Source organism: Sarcophilus harrisii, chromosome 3, assembly GCF_902635505.1.
Source record: "Sarcophilus harrisii chromosome 3, mSarHar1.11, whole genome shotgun sequence".
NCBI classification, from domain to species: Eukaryota; Metazoa; Chordata; class Mammalia; order Dasyuromorphia; family Dasyuridae; genus Sarcophilus; species Sarcophilus harrisii.
This window is the reverse complement of record NC_045428.1, coordinates 200673794-200696158: the sequence shown is the minus strand read 5'-3', so window position 1 is coordinate 200696158 and position 22365 is coordinate 200673794. Positions and strand designations below refer to the sequence as shown.

The window sequence follows — 22365 nt, the reverse complement described above, 5'->3', positions numbered from 1 at the left end:
GATGTCCAAATCTCAGAAGTAGATCTAACTCTGTGCCATCACAGGCATGTTTGGCACAGAGAGATCCATAGTGGGGGTCCATAGAGCAAACCAAAAAGAAAATTGTGCAGAGGGAATACAAATCAGACTTTTATTCATTTTACTCATCTAGTCAGACAGAGAAGAAGTTTTATTGAAAAGTTCCATTAGGATAGCTGCTAAATTAAAAGAAGGGATTCCCAGGTCTTGCTCTCAAAGACCTTACACCTTAGCTAGGGAAATAAGACATGACTTAAAATGAGATTAGAAGGGAAATAATAAGAAGATTTGAATAGCAAATAATAAGCACCATGAGATTGCATATATTATCTGCCAAAGTAATGGCATAGATAATAAGTACTCCAAGTTCAGAGGAAGAAAACAGTGGGGTAACTGAAAATAAAAAGGCTTCATCAGTGAAAGAGGTATAGCAATTTAGTCTAATGAATTTTGTTTCAGAATACATCATTTCAGAGCCTGGCCCATTACAAGATATGTCAACTTTGACAGATCAATTTAGTCAATATTTATTCAGCACCTATTATATGCAAGGCAAAGGAGCAATGTAAGGTTTTAGAATAGGAAAGGAATTTAGCAATCATAAAATCTAAGGCCCAACTTAGTAGGGTCAATAACTTGCCCAAGTTCACACATACAGCAGATTCATAAAATCTCATTTAAAAGGCACTTCAAAGTCATTAAATCCAAACTGAATCTGAATAAGAATCATCTAAACAATAATTTAGGCTCTGCCTGAGACTTCCAGTGAAGATTTATCTTTCATAAAATGACTAATATGGAAATATGCTTAAAATTATTATAAATGTATAATGTATAACAGATTGTTTATTATCTTGGGGAAGAGAGGAAGAAAAGAAAATTTGGAACTCAAAATCTTACAAAAATGAATGTTAAAAGCTATCTTTACATGTAATTAGAACAATAAGATAAAATAGTGTGGTCCATGGGGTCACAAAGAATTGGACATAGCTGAATGATTGAATAGTAACAACAAATAATAGAAATTATAATATTAATTAATGATATAGGTCATATTTGTATAGTGCTCCAAAAAGCTTTCTGTATAATGTGTCTCTGAGGAATCATTATCCTAATTTTATAGATGAGGAAACAAAGACCCAAAGATGTGAAATAACTTTCCTAATGCATCTAAGTGTTGAAAGCATTCCATGCCTAACACACTGAGCTTGGAGTCAAGAAGACTTGAGAACAAATCTGGCCTCAGACACTTACAAGATGTTTGACTCTGGGCAAGTCACTTAACCCAGTTTGCCTCAGTTTAGTCATTTGTGAAATGAGCTAAAGAAGGAAATGGCAAACCACTGCCAATAATTTTTCCTCTATACTTTACAATCTTAGAAAAAAAAAAGATATAATGGCAAAAAATATATAAAATGAAATAAAAATAAAAAACCAAACAACAAAAACAAGAAGAGAGACCAAGAATGATAAAACAAGAGGCAGAAATACAAACATAGATAAAAAGAGACACAGAAGAGTGAGGAAGATCATGCCTCTTTTTAAAAATCAAAGCTTTTTATAGGAAGATTTGATTAACTGATGCAAAATGAAAAAAGCATAATCAGAGACACAAGGTATACAACAACATAAATAGAAAGAACAAAGGAGACAAGGAAACAATTGAAACTGAAAGCTATAAAATTATAATGACCAAAGATAGTAATTAAGAAGAAATATATAAAAAACAATCTCCCCCCAAAAAAGAAGAGAACCTCCCTCCCTTCTTTGCAGGGTTAGAAAACTATGGGTGAGGAATATTACAGATATCAGTTGTTAAGAATTCATTAGTTAATTAAAACAACACATAAATAAATAAATAAAATGCTTTTTTCCCATCAATTTTGTTTTATTTTGAAAGAGTGGCTCTCTAGGAAGGAAAAAGGAGAGGGTACACTGTGGATGGTAGGTGATACAAAAACAAAAGATATCAATAAAAAATTCATTTTAAAAAATGTAAAACCTCTGCTAATGATTAAATATTGTATCTCCTAAGCACAAAAGCCACGTTGTCTCTCCCGCCTCTGAATTTATCCACTCTCTGCATCCTCAGGAGTTCATTTGTTCAAACAAACATCACAACACCACTTAGCCCTCAATAATCAAATAGCCCAGGAATGTGAAATTAAAGATATGCCTTTTATTGCAGAAAAGAATGGGGATTAGAGACTTTTCTTCCATCTGCTGTGCTGCAAAGCATGAAAGAAAAGAACATAAAGAAAGCACTTTCCCACCTTGTCAAAGCAAATCAAAACCTAGTGCCGCCGGGAAAAAAGGTATTACATTTGCATCTTAATAGAAAATATATTTTATAAAGGGAAGACTGCATGCATTAAAAATGCTTAAAATTAGTCCTTTGGTAAAATACTTAGCAGTATACTTTCAGAAGCAGTAATACTGTTTAACTTCTGTGTTAACTTTAATGTTTTTTCCAAGAACAACAAAAAATAAATATATTTTCTGGACCACAGAATTGTCTTGAAAGTGACAAACGATTGTTTGCTACTCACAAAGGCATAGTCCATGTTATTTAGCATATATGTTTTCCCCCTGTTTAGGATCTATGGCTAATGAAAAACTTATAAGTATTATCTTATGTTCCCCTTCACTTCTGAATCTAAGTGATTCTTTAGTGATATTAAAATGTGTTTTGTAGTTTTATTTTCCTCTGAGACTAAGAAATAATGACTAAATATAAAATATGCTTCATTCACCTTAATAATAATGTCTGCCAGGCTTTTTAAAAATTTTTAATTACTCATTATTAGTATTAAATACAATAATTCCTGATTATCACTATTACAAAGTCTTTTAAGGAAAAGAAATATGACTGGAGCATTGCACTTTTAGTAGAAACAGAAAACTCTGGTTTATGGATGATAAAAAGGCAGGTAACATAAATCCATCTGGTTATAGTGTTTCTGGAGATAGAAATAGTAGGATCCTTCAAAACATTGGGCCTACAAAATTGGATGCAGTCTAACAGACCGAGAAAACATTTACTGGTTGACACTGACCATAAAAGCTTTTGTGAATAGAACATAAATCGTATCTATTTATGTTGGTAATTTTCTAGTGTTAATGTCAGATATTATATCATTGTTTTAGTACCTAAAGCACCCTGATTTTTCTTCCCATTCTTCCATAGCTTCCTTAAAGAAATGTGGAAAAAAAGCATTTGGGCCACAGTTGCCAACTTTTCACATGATAATTTACATCAAAGAAATAGTGCCTCATCCATCATGAAGATGAAGTCCCAGAGTTAAAGAAGGAAAAGAAATGGGAGACCATTCATTTTATTTGTTTTTGAACTTTTATTCACCTACTCATGACCTAATTTCTTTTTAAAGTCTTTGGCCCACTTCTTTCCAACCTGGACTTTGATTAATTTACATAATTATCTGGCTCACTAACACATTCACAGAGAGATTCCATGGCTAATAAATGATACAGCCTGAAGTGAATTCAGGTCTTCTCAAATTCAACATTCCATAACCCACCATCCCTTACTTCTCTCCTTCTTTCTTTCTTCTCTCTCTTCCTTCCTTTTTCCTTCCTTCCTTCCTTCCTTTCATCTTTCCTTCTTTCTTCCTCCTTTCTTTTTCTCTTCTTCTTTCTCTTTTTCCTTCCTCCTTTTCTTTCTTTTCATCCTTCCTTCTTTCTTTATTTTTCTTCTTCCTTCTTACTTTCCTTCCTTTCTTCTATCTCTCTTCTATCCTATTTGTCTCCTTTTAATTGTTTTTTAAAATTTTATTGACATTATTTTTCTTATATCACTATCACTTTCCTGTCATCTTCCCCCTCCATCCAACAGAGAACTTTCCCTTGTTTAAAAAAAAAAACACACAATTAATCAGCACATTGACCATGTTTGATAATCTACATCTCACTCTTACAACCATAATCTATTGTCTCTCTGAGTCAAAGGGCAGGAGCCATACTTCCGAATGATCCTGCTATCTTACCACAACACCTCTCAATAAAAATACTTATCCATTCTGTATTCTCTCTATAATCCTCAGTCTCTTCAACTATGAGAAGCAATATTGGTGAAGGATGTACCACTAGCTCAATTTTCAAAATGTTTTATTTTTCTAGAATGAAGCATTGGCATATACCTAGCATTAAATAATAACTGAAGGTACAATAACTGGTTATTTCTGTAGTACCTAAATGTTTTGTTGACATTATCTCATGAGATTTTCACAAGAATTTCAAGATAAGTTCAACAGGTCACATTTCCTTCATTTTACAAATGAGGAAACTGAAGTCCAATGAGGTTTTGATTTGCCATGATCACACTGCTTATGTCAGAGGCATGATTCAAACTCAGGCAATAATTGATTACAACTCATGAATATGAGTCTGTTAGTAAGGCTGCTAAAAATAACCATTGAAAGAGAACATTATAGTCATTTCCAGATAAGGAGAGTATATGTATATATATTATATATATGTGTGTGTGTGTGTGTGTGTGTGTATCTACACACACACACACACACTTCTTTTCATTAATAATAAACAGATTTATTGTTTACTGGTATGAAACAAGCATCCTTAGATCAAAAGCACTTTGTGTTTTGGACCCCTACATTTTTAGATTTATACAAAAGGATTTTTATCTAAATTGAATTTTACTCATAAATGATTCCTGCGATTCAAATTCTGATTCTTGGAAGTAAATGAATAAAATAAGAACTTTCATAATAAGTTCAAACATTTCCACAATTCAGTCTGAGTTTAGAAAGTTAATTTTCTCTGAGAACTTATAAAGACCTGAGGAAACTTGGCAAGCAGAAAGTGAGCTTTCTACAAATTGCAGGTGCTAGAATAAAAGTAAAAAAAAAAAAAAAAAAAAAAAAAAAAAACCCTAAGCCCCTACAAATACTGAATAGGAGTGAACCTCACATAGTTCCTGTTTTGCCAGCTTCCTCCCATTGGTGAACCAGAATTTGGAGAAAAGCCTGCCTTTGTCACTGATTACAGTGAGAAAGCTCCAATCTGCTCTTGAAATCCTTCAGTGAGCAGATGTTTAATTTGAACATCTTAACTTCCTGTTCTCTCTTTTTGGAAGAGCTCCAGGGCTGCTGAATGCCCTGATGCAGCCCATCCACACGCCTGAATCCTTCGAACATTTCTCCAAACAAGTGAGATTTTAATTTCAAGATTTCAAGCTGCATTCCTTCATCAGGAAATCGAATGTGCTGCAATTTCCTTTCCCTGTTGCCAGAAAGCCCTTGCTATGAGGAGCCTCATCCCCTTCATCATGCAATCACAGCTCCATTTCCCCTTTAGGTTTGTTCTTGATTCCCTCTTGCCTCCCAAGTGTACAGTGATAACATCTTAGCTTTCCTTTCTCCTCAGCTGTCTGCTTTGCAAGCCAAGGTCCATTATCTCAAGTTCCTCAGTGATCTTCGATTATATGGGGGTCGTGTGTTCAAGGCAACATTAGTGGTAATTTTTTTTCTTGACTTTATAAAAAGCCTCTGTGTTCTGTATACCATCATTACTGAAGTCTTTCTACATGAGGCTCATTCTGATGTCAGAAGCAGATCAGTGAAGGTTCTTTCCTAGGATTCATTTCTAACCTATTTTGCTACAGTGTGACAATATCAGAAAAAACGTGAACTAGATAATACCAGCTGCAAACTGTCCTAGAAAAATTTACAGAGCCAGGAAAAGGGGGAGGGGGGAATCTAGCAATGGCCTCCATTCAAATAACTAAGGCAGCAACAGCTTCTATGTTTGAAAAAAAAATTCTTATTAGCTAAATATGCTAATGATTCATATAATCTACCATATATTGTGATGTGACGTGTTACCATTTATTTACTGAATAATTCATAATTTGTTCTAGCCTCATCATAGTCATAACCTTGGTTTCTCATCTTACTGAAGGAATTAGTAAAGCAGCACAGAAACATTTTGTAAGCAAAAGTAATCTTATTTTTTTTAATTATAGTTCTTCCAAAGGCTGACTGTTTTTATGTTCCTAATACAGCAGGCAGAAAAACGCTCAGAAGTGACTTTGCTAGTTGGACCCAGGTATGGAATAAGCCATGTGATAAACACCAAAACCAACTTGGTAGCTCTTTTGGCTGATTTCAGCCATGTCAACAGGATTGAGATGTTTGCGGAAGATGAAGGCTCCATTCGTGTGGAACTCCACGTGTTAGATGTGAAAGTAAGTTTCCTAGTTGTTGCCACCAGATGGTACAACCTTGCTTTATACAAGATGATTGAACAATAGATGAATCATTATATAAACCAAGGGAAACAATGGATAGATAGGTCACTGGACATAAAATTAGGAAGAGTTGACTTCAAATCATTCCTCAGATGCTTATCAACCATAACCCTAAGCAAGTCATTTAATCTCTCTAGGATTTGGTCTCCTCACCTGTCAAATGAAGAGGCTGGATTCACTAGCCACTAAAGTGACTTCCAGGTTCAGAATTCATAATCCTTTTGGCATAAGTCAGAAAGAGAGACAGACAGAGAGACAGATAGATATGTATATATATATATATATCTATACATAGATACATTATAATATATGCACATACAGCTGTTATTTTTCCATCATATCCAACTTTCCATGACTCCATTTGGGGTTTTCTTGGCAAAGATACTGGAGTGGTTCATCATTTCCTCCTTTAGATCATTTCAAAGATGAGAAAACTGAAGCAAACAGCATTAAGTGGCTTGCCCAGAGTCACCTAGCTAATAAGTATCTGAAGCCAAATTTGAACTTATAAAAATATGTCTTCCTAACTCCAGGCCCAGCAACTCAATGTGATCTCCTAGAAGGAAGAATTTGTTTCATTTTTGTCTTTGTGCCTTGACCAGTGTCAGATATATAGTAGATGTTTAATAAATGTATGTTGATTGATTAACTAATTGATGACTACATTAATGATGTTTTTAAAGTTCAAAGCAAATGAACCCCAGAAAGTCTCAGAGGGGCTGGATAAGACAGCAGGAAGACCAAGAAATGAGCCTCCTCTCCTCCTAAATATCTATTTGATATTGGCCAAATCCCTTAACTTTTTCATTTCATCTTTTATAAGAATGTTGGATGATTTTTAAAAGTCTGATTCATGAGACCTATTCCTGCCCAAAGTAGGTGCTTGGTTTGTTAAACTTAATTGAACCAAAGTGAAGTGAATATTGCTAACAAGCTACTTGTGCTTTTAAACCAGGGTAAAGCTGGAGGGAATGTTTTCTTCTACTTAATCTTCTTTCTTGGCATTCAATGCCTTCTTATTCAACTTCATCTAGATGAGCTAAGGGATAATTCTTGAGTCTTGCCAGTTGCAAGCCTAAATTAATTATATTTGATCTTTACAACAACCTTGTAAGGAAAATAATCTCAGCTTTATTATCTGCATGTTACATAAGAAATTAAGGAATAAGTGGCTGGCTCAAGATCATAAGCCATCTGAATTTAGATTTTCTGCTTCTCAGTTCAGGGCTTTCCCCACTATATCACTGAATGTGGATGTCATTAGTATGGAGGATGAGAGAAAGCAGAGGGGATGGAGGTGTAATAACTCCATGATATAATATGGGGATATGATATGGGGAAATAAATAAATAAAAGAAACAAACCCTTTCCCCCAAATCATATGTTGAATAGATCACCAAAGGTAAGCCAGCCTCTCTTTGTCTCACCACACACACACACACACACACACACACACACACACAACTTTTTGGAGAGGATGGGAGAGGAATACAGGGAAAGAATGTGGTCTAGGTCTGTGATTTCTGAGTATAGAAAATTGCCAGGATTCAATATATGCCAATCAACAAGAGAGTTGTTTGGGGAACTTACAGATTAATTGACTTGTTTGTGGCCATAGCAATAGCATACATACTGATTCCAAGCTTTTGGAACTTTAAGACCATCTCTCCCTATCCACTATGACATGCTGATTCCCTGTATAGATTTAGTATCCTAACTTGTGCTAATGTTTATGCTGAGAAGAACTAGTAGACCCAAGTGATGGAGACTCAACCAGGAGAGAGGTCCCTACAATGACCTTACAAGGTGAGAATTGAGAAGAGAAAACATATGAGTGGCTTTTAAATAGTGATCAGGGAATAGGAAGAAGCTTCAGAGGAGGAAGAGATAAAGACAGAGTTCACAACCAGAAAAATCTAACAGTAGGAAGAACTTGGGGGAAAATGATTGGGAGGTTTTGTTTCAAAACCAAATACTCCAGTGGATATGTGATATCGTCAATTTGGATGCTCCCTCCAATTATGTAAATCCCAACCTATCCATATGTGTGTCCATCTTCCCTGAATTCAGGAAAATTCTTTCTATTAAATTCAGTGAAATCATCAAGTCAAGACCTCTACGTAGAGAACAAGTTAAATAAGAAGTCATGGAAGTGGAATTACAGCCCAGACAGAAAGAATTATGCTTTCTCAGGGACCACAGAAAATATAAAAACTAGTTCAGATAAATTGATCTTTAACCAACTCCCAGTCCACAAAGCCCAGAATCTAATTCCAAGGTATTAATGAAGTATTAAACTAACAAAGAAAAGTCTGTCATGATTCTTTTAGGAGATGTGAATACTTTTCTCTGAGTGAAAATAAACACTTTGAGACTCCTGGCAGCAGAGAAGAGAGTCAGCTATAGACTTGAGAGTCCTGCCAAATTATGGAGAAAAGCACATCCTGGAATTCCCACCTAAACAACACTCCTAGCAGAGATGTCATATTCAAGTGGAGATGCATGAGAACTCTTATGAAGACAGGAGTTCTAAGTTGCTTTCACCTTATTTATATCCTACACTTGTGTTTCATTACCATTGTATTCTAAATTTATGGAGTGGGAAGTGGAGGTGATATTTGTACCTATTGTTCTTAGTAAATGTCTTTGTTAAGAGTTAATTGCATCTACTATTTATTAATAGGAAGCATCTCAGTTAAGGCTTACAAACTATAATGTAAGGGGAACAGTCCTAGAGTCCTTTACTCCTGGAAATGGAAGTAACACTGGTCCCTGGGGAATCAAGCCAGAAAGTCTAAGAGCAACTTGGGAGAGTTCAAAAAAGAAATCCTACACTACTATTAGCATTAAGTCAAGAGTATAAATATAGATTAGGAAGTAGAATGAGATACTGTTGATGCCACTGATGGCATTCGAAGTTGAAGTAAAATGCTGTTTTCAATTATCTACTTGAATATCAGTATATATCTTGTGTGTGTTATGTAAACTGTTGTATGTTATATAAGTGCAGGTGTGTGTATGCACACCTTTACTTGTGTAAATATATATTGTGTATGCACAATATATATAATATATTATATATGTATGTAAATGCATACCTATTTTGCTGTGTGTTTCTTATTGTAAAGGAAGTTCCTAGAGGGTATGAGCAAATCATATATATTATTTCAAACATATCTAGTCATTCAAAAACTACTGAGCAGCATCCAGTCCCTTCACTTACCAAAATGGAAGGAAAACACCTTTTTTAGTTCTTCCTCATTTTTCCTTTATCTTTGGCCCCATGTTGGTTTCTTTCATCTAGCATCACTAAATCTAGAAACATCTTGTAAATATTTTTGTCAAAATCCATCTCTTTTAACCTCAGTGCCTTTACACTTTATTTTAAAGTATGTTATCATCCTTAACTTTTTGACCTCATTTCTTTTTTGGCTTCTCAGTGTTTTCCAACTGATTTTTACAACTTTCTAACACTGATTTTCACTCTGATCCTAAAACTTTATCTTCTTGATATTTTAATTGGGTGCTGGTGTCTGCTAACCAACTCCCTGGAATTGTCAGCTTCTTTGATACCATAACTTTGAAGTGAAAATCAAAATACTTCTTTTGCAAAACAACTTGATTTGATTTTGCTGTAGTATTTGAATGTTTTTTAAACAGGATTCATGAAATAAAACTTTCTATTTTCTAGAATTTTAAATGAATTCACAATTTGCAGGTTCTTCAAAGACTGTCTCCTGAATTTGAACTTATTCATGTGCTGTTCTTCATTGAAGCATTTGAAAAAGAAAACAAAAAACCTTTCATGGATACTTCATAAACATAGATGTCTAGAAGCTGACATTTCAGTAAAGTGTTTTAAAAGGAGCAACCTTTAACCAAAACTTTATCTTGTTTTTAGCCTATTATTCTGCTAATGGAACCATCAGATGCCATGAACCTTGCCTGTTTAACAGCTGGATATTATAGGCTACTAGTAGATTCCAGACGGTCAATATTTAACATGGCCAACAAGAAAAATGCAGGAAACAGAGAAACAGGTATTCTCTTAAATAAATTTAACTATCTCCTATATCTATCCCCCAGTTATATTAGACAGTATGATATAATAAATAGCATCAGAAGTCGGGAGACTTCAGTTCCAATTCTAAAACTTTATGGAATAAAGTTCCAATTTCACAGCTCTAACTAACTAGCTACATGATCGTGGGCTAAAGACTTAAATTCTGTCAGCCTCAATTTCTTCATCTGTAAAGTGAGGTGCTTTTACTATCTTCCTCCTAGGGCTGTTATGGGTAAAATAACTTGTAAACTTTTTAAAATATCTATAGATAAGACAGCTATTATGATGGTTGGAGAATTCAAACCTACCCCCTCCCCAAAAACGATAAAATATCATATGAAGATTTTACATAGATATCTATTAACACTTAACCAGACTAATGAAAAAGAAAGAAAAAAATCATAAAAACTACTTCCCTCCTATCACTGTGATACTCTAATGATATAATACTTGCCCCCAAATGAATTTTATTGATTTGGATATAAACTATAAACCCATAAGTAATGTGGTACCATTTGTTCTTGAAATCAAGAACCACTGTGTGAGAGTGACAGCAGTAAGCTTGGAATAAGAAGACTAGATAATAACATTAGATCTACTACTACCTGTGAAACCTTGGGAAAAATCAGTTATCCTCTCTGTTTCTGTATTTCCCCATCTGTCAAGTGGGAGCAATAATATTTGTACCACCTATGTCATAAATTATTACAAAAGTGCTTTATATACTTTAAATTTATATCTAAATATAGTTATTATTTTTAGTGTGTTAGAAGTAAAAAAATGAATCAAACTGCTAATTGTGTATCAAAGTATTTTTCAATATATAAATATTCAATAAATAAATTATGACATTAGAGCAGAAAGACCTATTAGGTTTATTCATTAGTCAATTCCAGAGATAGCTCAGAATATCTCAGGGAAATCTCCATTACTGAAGGAGTTAATGCAAACCAATTTCCAGCAAGCATCTTGAATATGACATCAATGTCAGCTCTTTTCCTTGGAACTCCTCTCAATGTCTTCCGTACTTCCTGGTACAAAGGAATATGATTGTGGGTAACAGGATCTTCCCACTCTCTCCAGCAGTTATTTGCGCTGTGGGAAGAAGCAGTGGCACCTGAGTAAATCAGTTACCTGGATAACTCCAAGTGTCCCTGACTTCACAGGCCAGGAAAACCCTAGAATTAATGTTGCTGTTTTTGATAAACATTGAAAATTAACTAATGACTCTTGTCCATGACTTCAGGTACCAATTTGAAGCCTCATTTTTCATCTCATTTGTTTGGCTGGATTATCAAACCCCTGATAGTGTTGTAGGAGGTGAAAGGGAAAAGGGAGAATGGCATAACCATGTTTTTAAATTATTGTTTTTTCCTGTGATGATTATTAGCTAATTTTTATGTAGCACCTACTATGTGCCAAACATCATGCTATATCCTTTACAATTATTATCTAATTTGAACTTCACACAATCCTGAAAGATAAGTACTATTATTATCCCCTATTTTTACAGAAGTGAAAATGTAGGCAAACAGCTTGCTCAATGTTACACAGCTAATGTCTGTGTTCATATTTGAACTCAGGTCTTTCTGACTCCAGATCTGGCACTATATCCATTGTACTACCTAGCTGCCCCTGAAACAACAATGTACACAATAAGCATTTATTCATGCCTTCCACAGAATTTCTTTATACACATACACAATGGGCACTTAATAAAGCCTTCTCCAAAACTTCTTTATGGGTACACACAATGGTCATTTAATAATGCCTTCCACAAAATTTATTTATATACATACACAATGGGCAATGGGCACTTAATAATGCCTTCCCCAAAACTTCCTTATGGGTATACACAATAGGTATTTAATAATGTCTTCTCCAGAACCTCTTTACGGGTGTGTACAAAAGACATAATGTCTTCTCTAGAACTTACTTATAGGTGTACATAATAAGCATTTAATAATGCCTTCCCCAGAATTTCTTTTCTATCAAGAGGCCATGGGAAAGATATGTGCTCAAGGCAGAGAGACTGGGTAAAATCAACTACAGGTTGATAGAATAACAAACTAGTCTTAATTGCTTTTTTTAATCAATAAATTTGAGAGATGTAAAATATTTTTCTTGATTACATCTCAAATTAAAAATACGAAGCATAAGAGCAGTCAAATAGACTTCAGTGCACTGTGCATAACCTCTTTTGAGGTTTTAGGGGAAAGCATGGTATAATATTCCTAGGCTCAGGAAGGTTGTAGCTTAGCTTCAAAACCGAAACAAAATAAGGCACATAATCCATCAAATACTCTACTAAAAAACAGAAGGTAAAACAGAAGACATTCAAAGCAGAATAAAGTTACACCATTAATTCAGCTGACCATAATTTTCCTATGTCCATCATGCTGCTGATCTGCTTGTCATAAGCCTAAGACTGGAACCAGGTAACTAGTTATAACCTGGTTTTGGTCCCTAGGGAACCAGGAAGCTACATCAACTACCTGATACATCATCCCTTTAATCCTGTTGCTCCTCTGAGTCAATGAAATCTTTAAGACCATTTCAGTAACTTTCAAGAAAAAGAACAAGTCCAAACCATTTATCGAGGCCCAGGGGCAGAAATTCCTTCTGCCAAATGTGGGCATGAGTTGCATGGAGGAAGAATATAATAAATGGTGGTGAAGCTGCTTTAGTAGAGCAGTAGCCACATGAATGAAATCACCAAATACCCAAAGGGAATTCCAAATGCTATTTAATAAATGCAGATAATCTTTCATTAAAAAAAATTTAAACACATTTTCTAAACAGTAAGAACCAAAGACATTAGTGGGAAAGTCTGAAGTCAGCATGATCAAATATTGCCTCTGACATTATCTAGCAGTGTGTCTTTGCGCAAGACGTTTAACCTCTGTCTCTGTTTCCTCAACTGAAAAATAGGGATAATAATAGCATTATCTCCCAGGATTGCAATGAAGACTAATTTAAGATGATATTTGTAAAGCGGTTAGTAGAAAGTCTGGTACATAGTAAATCCTTACTTTACAAATTTCTTTCCTTCCTAAGCACCTACTTTGTGCATTATCAAGATTTAAAGGAAAATTAGTACAAGTTAATTGATTTTTAATTAATTCAAGGATGAGATGGATAAACAGATAGAGACAAAAAAAAAATAACTTAAAAAGAAGCCTATAGCAACAGAGGGAGGAGGAAATGGAAGAGCATTTCAAAAGTATTTGGAGTGCGTGTTTGTTTATTTTTTACTTTGGCTATAAGCATCAGAGAAGATTTTCCTGGGGGGTGGAGGGAAGGGAAGGAATCCTCCAGCACTTTAACCTAGCTCTGTCAGACTTGGGATAAGATATTTTTTGTTTTTGTTTGCACATTTCAAAGTTTGTTTTTTCTTTTGGGGTTTGTTTTTACAAATCAAGCTATTTTTCCCCCAAGAATGCTAAAACTTGCACACATGCATAAAGAAATTGCTTACATTTTAGGATTTTCCTTAATAAAAAGGGAAGGTTTTCCACAAATGTACCATGGAATCTAAGACACACTCCATGTCTTAGGTCAATATCATCTTGAGAAGTAATAATCTACCTAATTTTCTTACACTGTTTCTTACAATGGGTCATAAGTACCACCAGAATTTTTCATAAAATGTATTTTAATTTTTACTTAAAATATGAACATACAGCTATTCTTGAAGTTTTCTCTCTTAATCACATTTGAAGGAGAAAAGCCCTAATTTTCTTAGTCTTAGAAGACAGCAGAGAGTAAAGACTTTTTCTGGAGTTTCAATATCATTTCGTAATATCATTTTAGAATACCATGATTAAATGTTTTAAAACTTTTAGAGCTATAGGCACTTAGGCATAAATAATATCACTTTTTGGTAATTGAGGGCTCAATGATATTCCAGCAGTTTCCCTACTCCCATACTGCAGCATCATATGTGGCACATTGAGTTAGTCATATTAAAACCATGTCTTTTGAACAAGTCAATCTAAATCTTTAACCAAATTTTTAGCCAAAATATTTAACCTTTAATTTAACTTAATAAACCAAATCTTTAATCAAATCTTTAACCAAAAGGTCTTTAGCTATGTCTACATACATATATAAAATATTTGGCTAACCAAACATATATGACACTGAATAAATTTGATGAGGAAGCTTTCAACAGTCATCACAGAAAATAGAATGTTCTATAACGTGTCTCTGTGTGGATCTTTTTTTAGGTCCTGAAACTAAAGGAAAGCATAATCTCCTTGGCTCTGATTGGAACTGTGTACCGCAAATGACCACTTTCATTGCTGATGGGGAACAAGAGCCACAAATAACATATATAGACTCAAAACATAAGAATGTTGATATTGCCGATGATACCTTATGTCCAAAAGACCACAGGCATCTGTACATAGAAAATACCTATAACACAGATGACCTTAATCATCACTTGACCAAACAAGGTGACTCCACCTGTGAAGTGGAAAGCAGGGGCCTTGCTCAGCAATCGTTGCTGTCACTTTCAGGTCTAGAGACAAATAAAAAAGCACAGGATTCTCCCAGGAGTGCTAAAGTATCCTTTATTTTTGGAGAAATTGCCTTGGATGATATTAACCCCAAAAACCTTGGTTACGAAAGATTATTGGATGAGAGTCCAGAAATGCTGGAAAAACAAAGAGCTCTTTACATGAGCAATGCCAATGATATTAAAGGTTTGGATTTCTCTCCAGATGCTGAAAGCATACAGTTTGTGACAAATTCTGTTTATGCAAACATTGGCGATGGAAAAAACTTTGAAGCTGCTGAAGGCATCGAAGAGCCTTTGCTCCATGAGATCTGTTACTCAGAAAACACAGATGATGCTGAGGATGAAGATGAAGTGAGTTGTGAGGAAGATCTTGTAGTTGGAGAAATAAATAGGCCTGCCATTCTTAACCTGTCTGGGTCCAGTGATGACATCATTGACCTCACATCCCTTCCTCCTCCTGAAGGTGATGATAATGAGGATGACTTCTTGTTACACTCCTTGAACATGGCCATTGCTGCACCTCCACCTGGCTTCAGGGACAGCTCTGATGAAGAGGATTCTCAGCACCAGTCAACCCAGTTTAGGGAAGAAAAGGAACAGGCCAGCAGCCTACAAAATGATGAAATTCCTGTGTCCCTCATTGATGCTGTTCCTACCAACTCTGAAGGAAAGTGTGAGAAGGGGCTAGATGATGCTGTAGTCTCCACTCTACAGGCTTTAGAGGCTTTAGCAGCATCAGAGGAACAGCAGACAAATGACAATTCAGGTTCTTTCATGATTGTTACATTCATTCAATGATAATCATACCATTTCATCCCTGCAAGCCATTTGCCCTTGGAAGTATTCATCCCTGTTATCTTATATATCCTTATTGACGCATGTCCCATTTCATAGTACTGTGATGGACCTTTTGTTACAGGGTCTTTTTTGTTTCTGTTTTTGTTATTGTTATTGTTGAAAGTTTTTTTTCAGTGTTTTGTTTTTGTTTTTTCTTTTTCTTTTTCTTTTTTTTTTAACATGTGGCACTTTCCCCTCCCTTCCTTTCCGGAACAACTGTGCAATAAAGTCAGAATCCTTTTTTTTAAGGAAAAAGAATATGTATTTTTATAAGAAATTAATCCCATTTTCTTACATGTATTCAAGTGCCTGCAATACCTTCATTAATTGGCTCTTGTTTTTTATGGTATACAGGTGTAGCAATCTTGCGAGCTTATAGTCCTGAGTCTTCTTCAGATTCAGGTAATGAAACTAATTCTTCGGAAATGACTGAGAGTTCTGAACTGGCCACAGCACAGAAGCAGTCAGAAAACTCTACTCGCATGTTCTTGGCCACTAGTGAAGGCTACCATCCCCTTGTGGAAGAACAGACGGAATTCCCCATCTCCAAAACCCCCTCGGGAAGTTTGCCTGCAAAGTCTTCCCAGGCCCTGGCTGCTCGACCAGCAGCCGAGCTACAGTCCAAAGTTGTGCCTTCAAAGCAAATTCTTCCCTCAGATAACATGGAGATGGAACCAGAAACCATGGAGACCAAGTCGGTCACAGACTATTTCAGCAAATTGCACATGGGGTCTATGGTGTATTCTTGCACCAGCAAAAGGAAAGGCAAGCTGGCTGATGGGGAGGGAAAACCAGCCCCTGAAGGGATGGTAACAGGGAAAAAGCAACAGGGACCTAAAAAAGCAGAGATGGAGGAAAATGCCAAAGGGAAATTTGGTACACTGGCATCACGAGACAGTCCACGACTAAGCACTTTTAACCTGGAGAGGACTGCCTTTCGAAAGGACAGCCAAAGATGGTATGCAGCTGCTGATGGTGGAGCAGCTGAAAAATCTGGACCAGAGTTGGAGACTGGGAAGGCCTTTCAAAGAATGTCTGGCCTTGGGACAATGGAAACTGAGTGCAAGGATGAAGGCAATCCTGAAGGGGACAACAGTGGTGCTCCCAAACTCGGCCAAGGTGAAAGCTTTTTGCCTGACATGACTTGTGTATCCTCAGCCAAAGACATAAACCATCATGAGGATGCCGATCTGTCTGCCGATGACCATCCTTCCAAGCTTCCTGAAGCTGAGCAGGGTGTGGCTCACCTTTGTGACTATCACTTGGCGAAGCGTATGTCATCTTTGCAAAGTGAAGGACATTTTTCTCTGCAAAGCTCCCAATGTTCTTCATTGGATGCTGGGTGTAGCACAGGGAGCAGTAGCACCTGCCCTACACCTGTGGAATCTCCCCTCTGCACCTCAGAAGGGAAGCACATAATTTCTGATGCCTCAGGGAAGGGTATGAGTTACATTCCTGCAGATGAGAGACCTGCTGGGCTTCCCAATCCCGGGGCCACTTTTAAGGAACTGCACCAACAGACTGATCCCATGTGTCACCGGATGACAGTGCCTGTTATGCATACAGCTGTTAATGCTGAGCCACTGTTTGGCACTTTGAGAGATGGATGTCATCGGCTCCCCAAGATTAAAGAAACCACAGGTACAGCACCAGAGAAGTGATGGTTTTTGATTTCTTAGGGTATCACAAGCCAGGAGTATGTAAAGAGAATTCACTATAAACTTGAAAATGAAAAAGTGACTTAAGGAGAGATGCAAATGATAAAGGCAGGCAACCAATTTAAATATCAACCTTATAATGCCTGAACCTTAATAATCTTTTAGATCACTAAATTAAAAGCCATTTTAAAATTGCATTTACTGTTCACATTTATATTGTCTATACACTTTTAGAATTTAATTGAAAATAGTGAATCATTTTTATGTCCAAATGCTAAATGTGGGCTTTTATTTTTACATAGTATGCATGACTTAGGAGTCACAAATTCAGTTCACCCTTCTGTACATAAAGAACATAGTCATTTGGCCCTATCCTCCTCGGACCTCTATTAATTATGTTATTATCAGGGAAAGAAAAAGAATGATTATTGAGATTTAGAAAGACATCACATAGTTTATTCTTTTGCCTTCCGATCAGGCTATTCCTGTGGCCAAATGCCCTAGATTTTCCCAGAAAACTGCAATTTAAAGTATTCTGTCCCACACTCACTATAAACTCTCAAAATGTTCCAAGAATTACAGTATTTCAGCAAATAACTGAATAAGTCAAGACAATGAGGGTTATAACAAAAATATACTTCATTTCCAAAAGGCTGTAAGTCACAAAAGTAAGCTGAAGAAAACTCATTTAGTTATGGCTCTAGAGATTGTCATAAATCAAGTAACTGTAGTGTTTCTGCTACATGTAATGAAAGTACAACAGTAGGATTGTCCTCTGACTCTCTCCAGTGACAAAAACCCACAAACACTATCATATCTGTGTGGTTATGGAAACAAAGTAAAGTTGATTGGTAACTTTAGTTTGGATTTTAGTTTGTAATCCATGATCGTCTCATTATACTTAAACCACACTAGCCATACTGGTGTACATAATGTTTTTAAAGACCTCTAGAAAAGGATTCCATAGTATCCTTTTCCAGCATCCAAAGAACATCAGTGACAGAAAGATAATCTTTATAGTTAATGTAACTCTTGCCAAATTGATATGCATTTTAGTCCAATGCATGGGCCAAGTGAATTCACAGTAAGTGAATTCTTTCAAAAGTGTCAATCAAAGTGCATGTCTACTAGATGAATGATCAATCTCTACATAGCATGTGTTTTCTAAAAGTGTTGTTTAATCTTAGTAGTTAAACCAAATACTGACCTTTTAACAGCAACTTAATTCATGAAGCTGTCATTATCACCTTAGAGCAGATTATGATACTCAGTTTAATGAATAAATCAGTTGTCTTTGGATTGGCAATTTTCAATATTCCTTCATTATATCAGGCATTGATTGCCTCCATTTAAAATGTGACTCTCTTGTGGGGATTCTTTGTGGAGCTGATCCTGAGCGCTACAAAGCTATGCTCACTAGGATGAGTCTAAACAGAAAGTCATAGGATGAGCCTAAACAGAAAGAACTGAAGATATGAGATGGGCAAAGGACCAGTTGTCTACTGTATAAAAACTAGCTAACTAAGCGTAGAGAGAATCATCACCAGAAGAGTGGCAATAAGGAGATGATTTAGGGAAAGGGAGAAGCAACTGATGAAACTGCCTACCTAAGACAGACATGAAGACATCTTCAAAATATAGGATGGGCAAGAGATTGGGTGTACATTGAATAGAGACCCAGCTGTTTAAGCATGCAGGACTTCATCATCAGAAAGTTGACAACCAGATGATGATTTTTTTTTGGGGGGGGGGGATGAAGGGGGAGTAGGAAGCAACTCAAGGAACCATCTACCTAATACATCCATGGAGAGATTGTGATCTTATAAAATCACAAATCTATGGAAATGCTTGTATGGTATTTATTGAGAAACAAAGTCATGCCCAGGAAGCGGCATGAATTTCCCAAAATGTGCATGAAAAGGGGTTGGGTATCCCTGAGACACTGAGACAGGGATGATTGTCAGGGTGATGCTTAATGATTCTCTCTGTTTTCCTACTCCCCCTAGTGTAGCTTTCACAGAGCCTGGGAAGGGAAGACGAGGAGGCATGCCTTCAGCTTGTTCTCAACATCCTAAAGCTGATTCCATCATGCTACCATCCAACATTCACTCTGAATCAAAGGTGCCAAGTCCTAATCAAGACCCTAATGATTTTCCCAAAGCGAACCAGGCCTACGGAGTGGCGATGAGTTTGTGGCCGTGTGAGCTGAGGGGAGGGAGCCTCCGAATGCCACAGAACAGAAAGGTTCTGCGACGGAGCAGCAGCGTCATTTCGGGATCCCCGGGCTTGGAAACATTTCTGGAGAGGAAGAAGGCTGCTATTGGCTTGAAGTGCTCCGGCATCCCCGAGGCAGCGGCTGAGTCCAAACCGGAAAAAAGGGTCGAAATTCCCCTAGGCAAAAAGTTAACCAAAAGTTTCTCACAAAATTCCATGCATTTAGGCCCTGAAGGGAAAGAAAAGCGGAAATCTTCAGGGCTCCACAAGGACTCCAAGCTCTATAGAACGTTACCTTTGCGGAAGCTGGAGGCCAGCACCTGGAGATGCCGAGGACCCTTTAGCCATTGCTTCCTGAATCGAGGGCAAGATGAGGATGGGGATGACGAGGAGGAAAACGCCGAGGCCCGTCGCCGAGACTCCGGCCTCTATCAACCAGAACTGCCCCGTGAGCCGCCAGAGCCAGCCAGCCAGTCCCTCCCGGCCGAAATCCAGAAGAAGGTGATGGTGGTGGGGGAGACCTCCAGAGTTCTCCAGGGCGCGCAAGCCCCCGGCAGCCCGGCCTCGGCCTCGGACTCGAACCCCTGCGCGCTGGCTTTTGAGGCTCGGATCGCGAGGATCAACGCCCTCAAGGAGAGCAGATACACCATGCCCAGCGGGTTCCTGGCCGCCCAAAACGATGCCAACGAGCTGCTCTGCCTGGTCCGGTCCTGTGCCGGCAAGAGAGACGAGTCGTCGCCCAGGGCAACCAAGCGCGACCTGAAGCTCTCCCAGTACAAGCAGCTGTTATCCATAGAGTCCAGACACCTGGGAAGTGCCTGCAGGAAAATGGCCATGGCGGACAAGAGCCCGGAGGAGATGCTGGCGGCCGTGACGGCCAGCTTCCAGGTGCTCTGCTGCCTGACCGAGGCCTGCCTCCGGCTGGTCAAGGTTGTGAGCTCCGAAGCGCAGCGGCAGGAGATCGTGGCCAAGATTGACGAGGTGGTCCTCAACTACATCTGCCTCCTGAGGGCCGCCGAGGCGGCCACGGGGAAGACGTCGGCGGATCCCAGCTTGCGACTCTTGGCCCGACACTCGACCACCATGGCTGCCATTGTAAGCACACTAACACGTTCTCTGAAGATGCTTTTAAATAAGTAGATAATCAAAGGTGTGAAAGTCACTTCATGAACGACCTTTGCAAAGCCATACATAAACTTTTATTTACTCTCTCTGTACTGATGATGAACAAGATGTTCTCTCTCTTCTTCTCTGTATATTTTGTTATTTTATATAAAAATAGGTATGAAAATCAAGTCACATTACTGAATATCAAACAAGTACTAATCAGATGTATTCTGTTTATAGATTTCTCTATATATGTGTAAAAGAAGTATATGAAGAGGGGTGGTGACTTGGACTATTTTTAATATAGTCTAAACAGGTCTATGATGTGAAATTTTAAATACTGCAGTGTCAGAAGAAAAAGAAATGTGCCCTCCCTGCCCCCCCCCCAATTCTTCCAGGTTTATACTTGGGAGCCACAACATTCATATTTAGAAGCAGGAAATTGAATCATAATGTATATAAAACAGCAGTTAATGTTTTAAAATTATAATTTTTAAGCATTGGAAATAACAAAAAAAAGACATTTAAAAAACCCAAGAAGCTATTATAAATTATTAGAAAATATATAATAAATTGATTTTTGTTCATATTGCCTGGTTACTTGTTTATTTTCTTAAGCACTAAAATTCCTTGGGAAAGGATGTTATGGATGTCTTCCATTATTTCCAATAGAAAACTCTATGGGGTAAGGATGGCTAGATGAATAAAGACCTGGGTATAATTTCTCAAATATGAATTAGAAAGGATGGGGGAAAGGATAGGAGGAAGGGAAGAAATGTTTTGACTCTATTAATTCATTTTTCTCATGCTTTTTACAAATGGCATCTCAAAAGAAGACAGGTAGGTTATTGGAAGCTGCCCCTAACTCTGAACATAAGTTTTGAAATAATCTGATTATGGAGAACAAGAGGACAACATTACAAAAACTGAATTATTTGATAAGGGAAAAAAGGTCTGCTTTATACAAAATGTCACAACATGTGCCCTAAAGACTTAGTTGCTTTTATTTCTACCTCAATTGATGTGCTTTTTCTCAGTGAGAAATACTTCCACAAATAGCAAATAGCATGAGTATAAATTAATTAGTGATCATTAAGAATAAATGCAAACCCTGCAATCTAAACTATATCATGCACCAGACCCTTTGAATGGAAGTGCAAATTAACAAAAAGTTTGTTCGCTCTGAAGTCAAAAAACTTGAATCCTGATCTATTATCCCCTACTTGGAAGATTTTGGATTACTTTACATCTCAAGGTTTGTTTCCTCAACTGTAAAATAGAAATAATATTTTCTAAGGTCTCTCCTAGAACTAAATCCTATTTCTGAAATAGAGGCATAGATAAAATCTTTATTTATTATTTGATCTTCATGAACATTATGACCACATTTTTCAAAACTATTATTTTATGTAGAAATAGGTTTGAGATTCAAGAGTCACATTTATTGAATATTAACCAAGTACTAATCAGATGTATTATATTCATAAAATATAGTACATATTCTATAGAATACAGCTTAAGTTAGTCCATGTTGTAAGTCTAATATTCTTTCAGTTCTTGGTCAATAATAACTCTCCAGATCATGACTTTAATTCCTTTCCTGGTATTCTTTAGTGGTCCAGATAGTTGGCACAGTGAATAGCTTAGGGGCCCTGAA

General features: G+C 36.9%; 1 protein-coding gene across 4 annotated transcripts in view; it reads left to right on the top strand.

The window, feature by feature from the left end:
• Window positions 1-21233, top strand: part of FRMPD4 (FERM and PDZ domain containing 4) — a 723029-nt gene extending 701796 nt beyond the window's left edge. For 3 of the 4 annotated variants that reach the window (XM_012546092.3, XM_031958997.1, XM_031958998.1), the window contains 7 exons: window positions 2207-2333; window positions 5422-5511; window positions 6059-6241; window positions 10206-10344; window positions 14597-15658; window positions 16084-17370; window positions 19399-21233. In XM_012546092.3, the coding sequence (XP_012401546.2) occupies window positions 2207-2333; window positions 5422-5511; window positions 6059-6241; window positions 10206-10344; window positions 14597-15658; window positions 16084-17370; window positions 19399-20741 (4231 nt within the window). In that variant the 3' untranslated portion in view covers window positions 20742-21233. Of the gene's footprint in view, window positions 1-2206; window positions 2334-5421; window positions 5512-6058; window positions 6242-10205; window positions 10345-14596; window positions 15659-16083; window positions 17371-19393 lie in introns of all 4 variants that reach the window. The other variant, XM_031958999.1, reaches the window with a different exon arrangement.
• Window positions 21234-22365: the final 1132 nt, after the last annotated feature.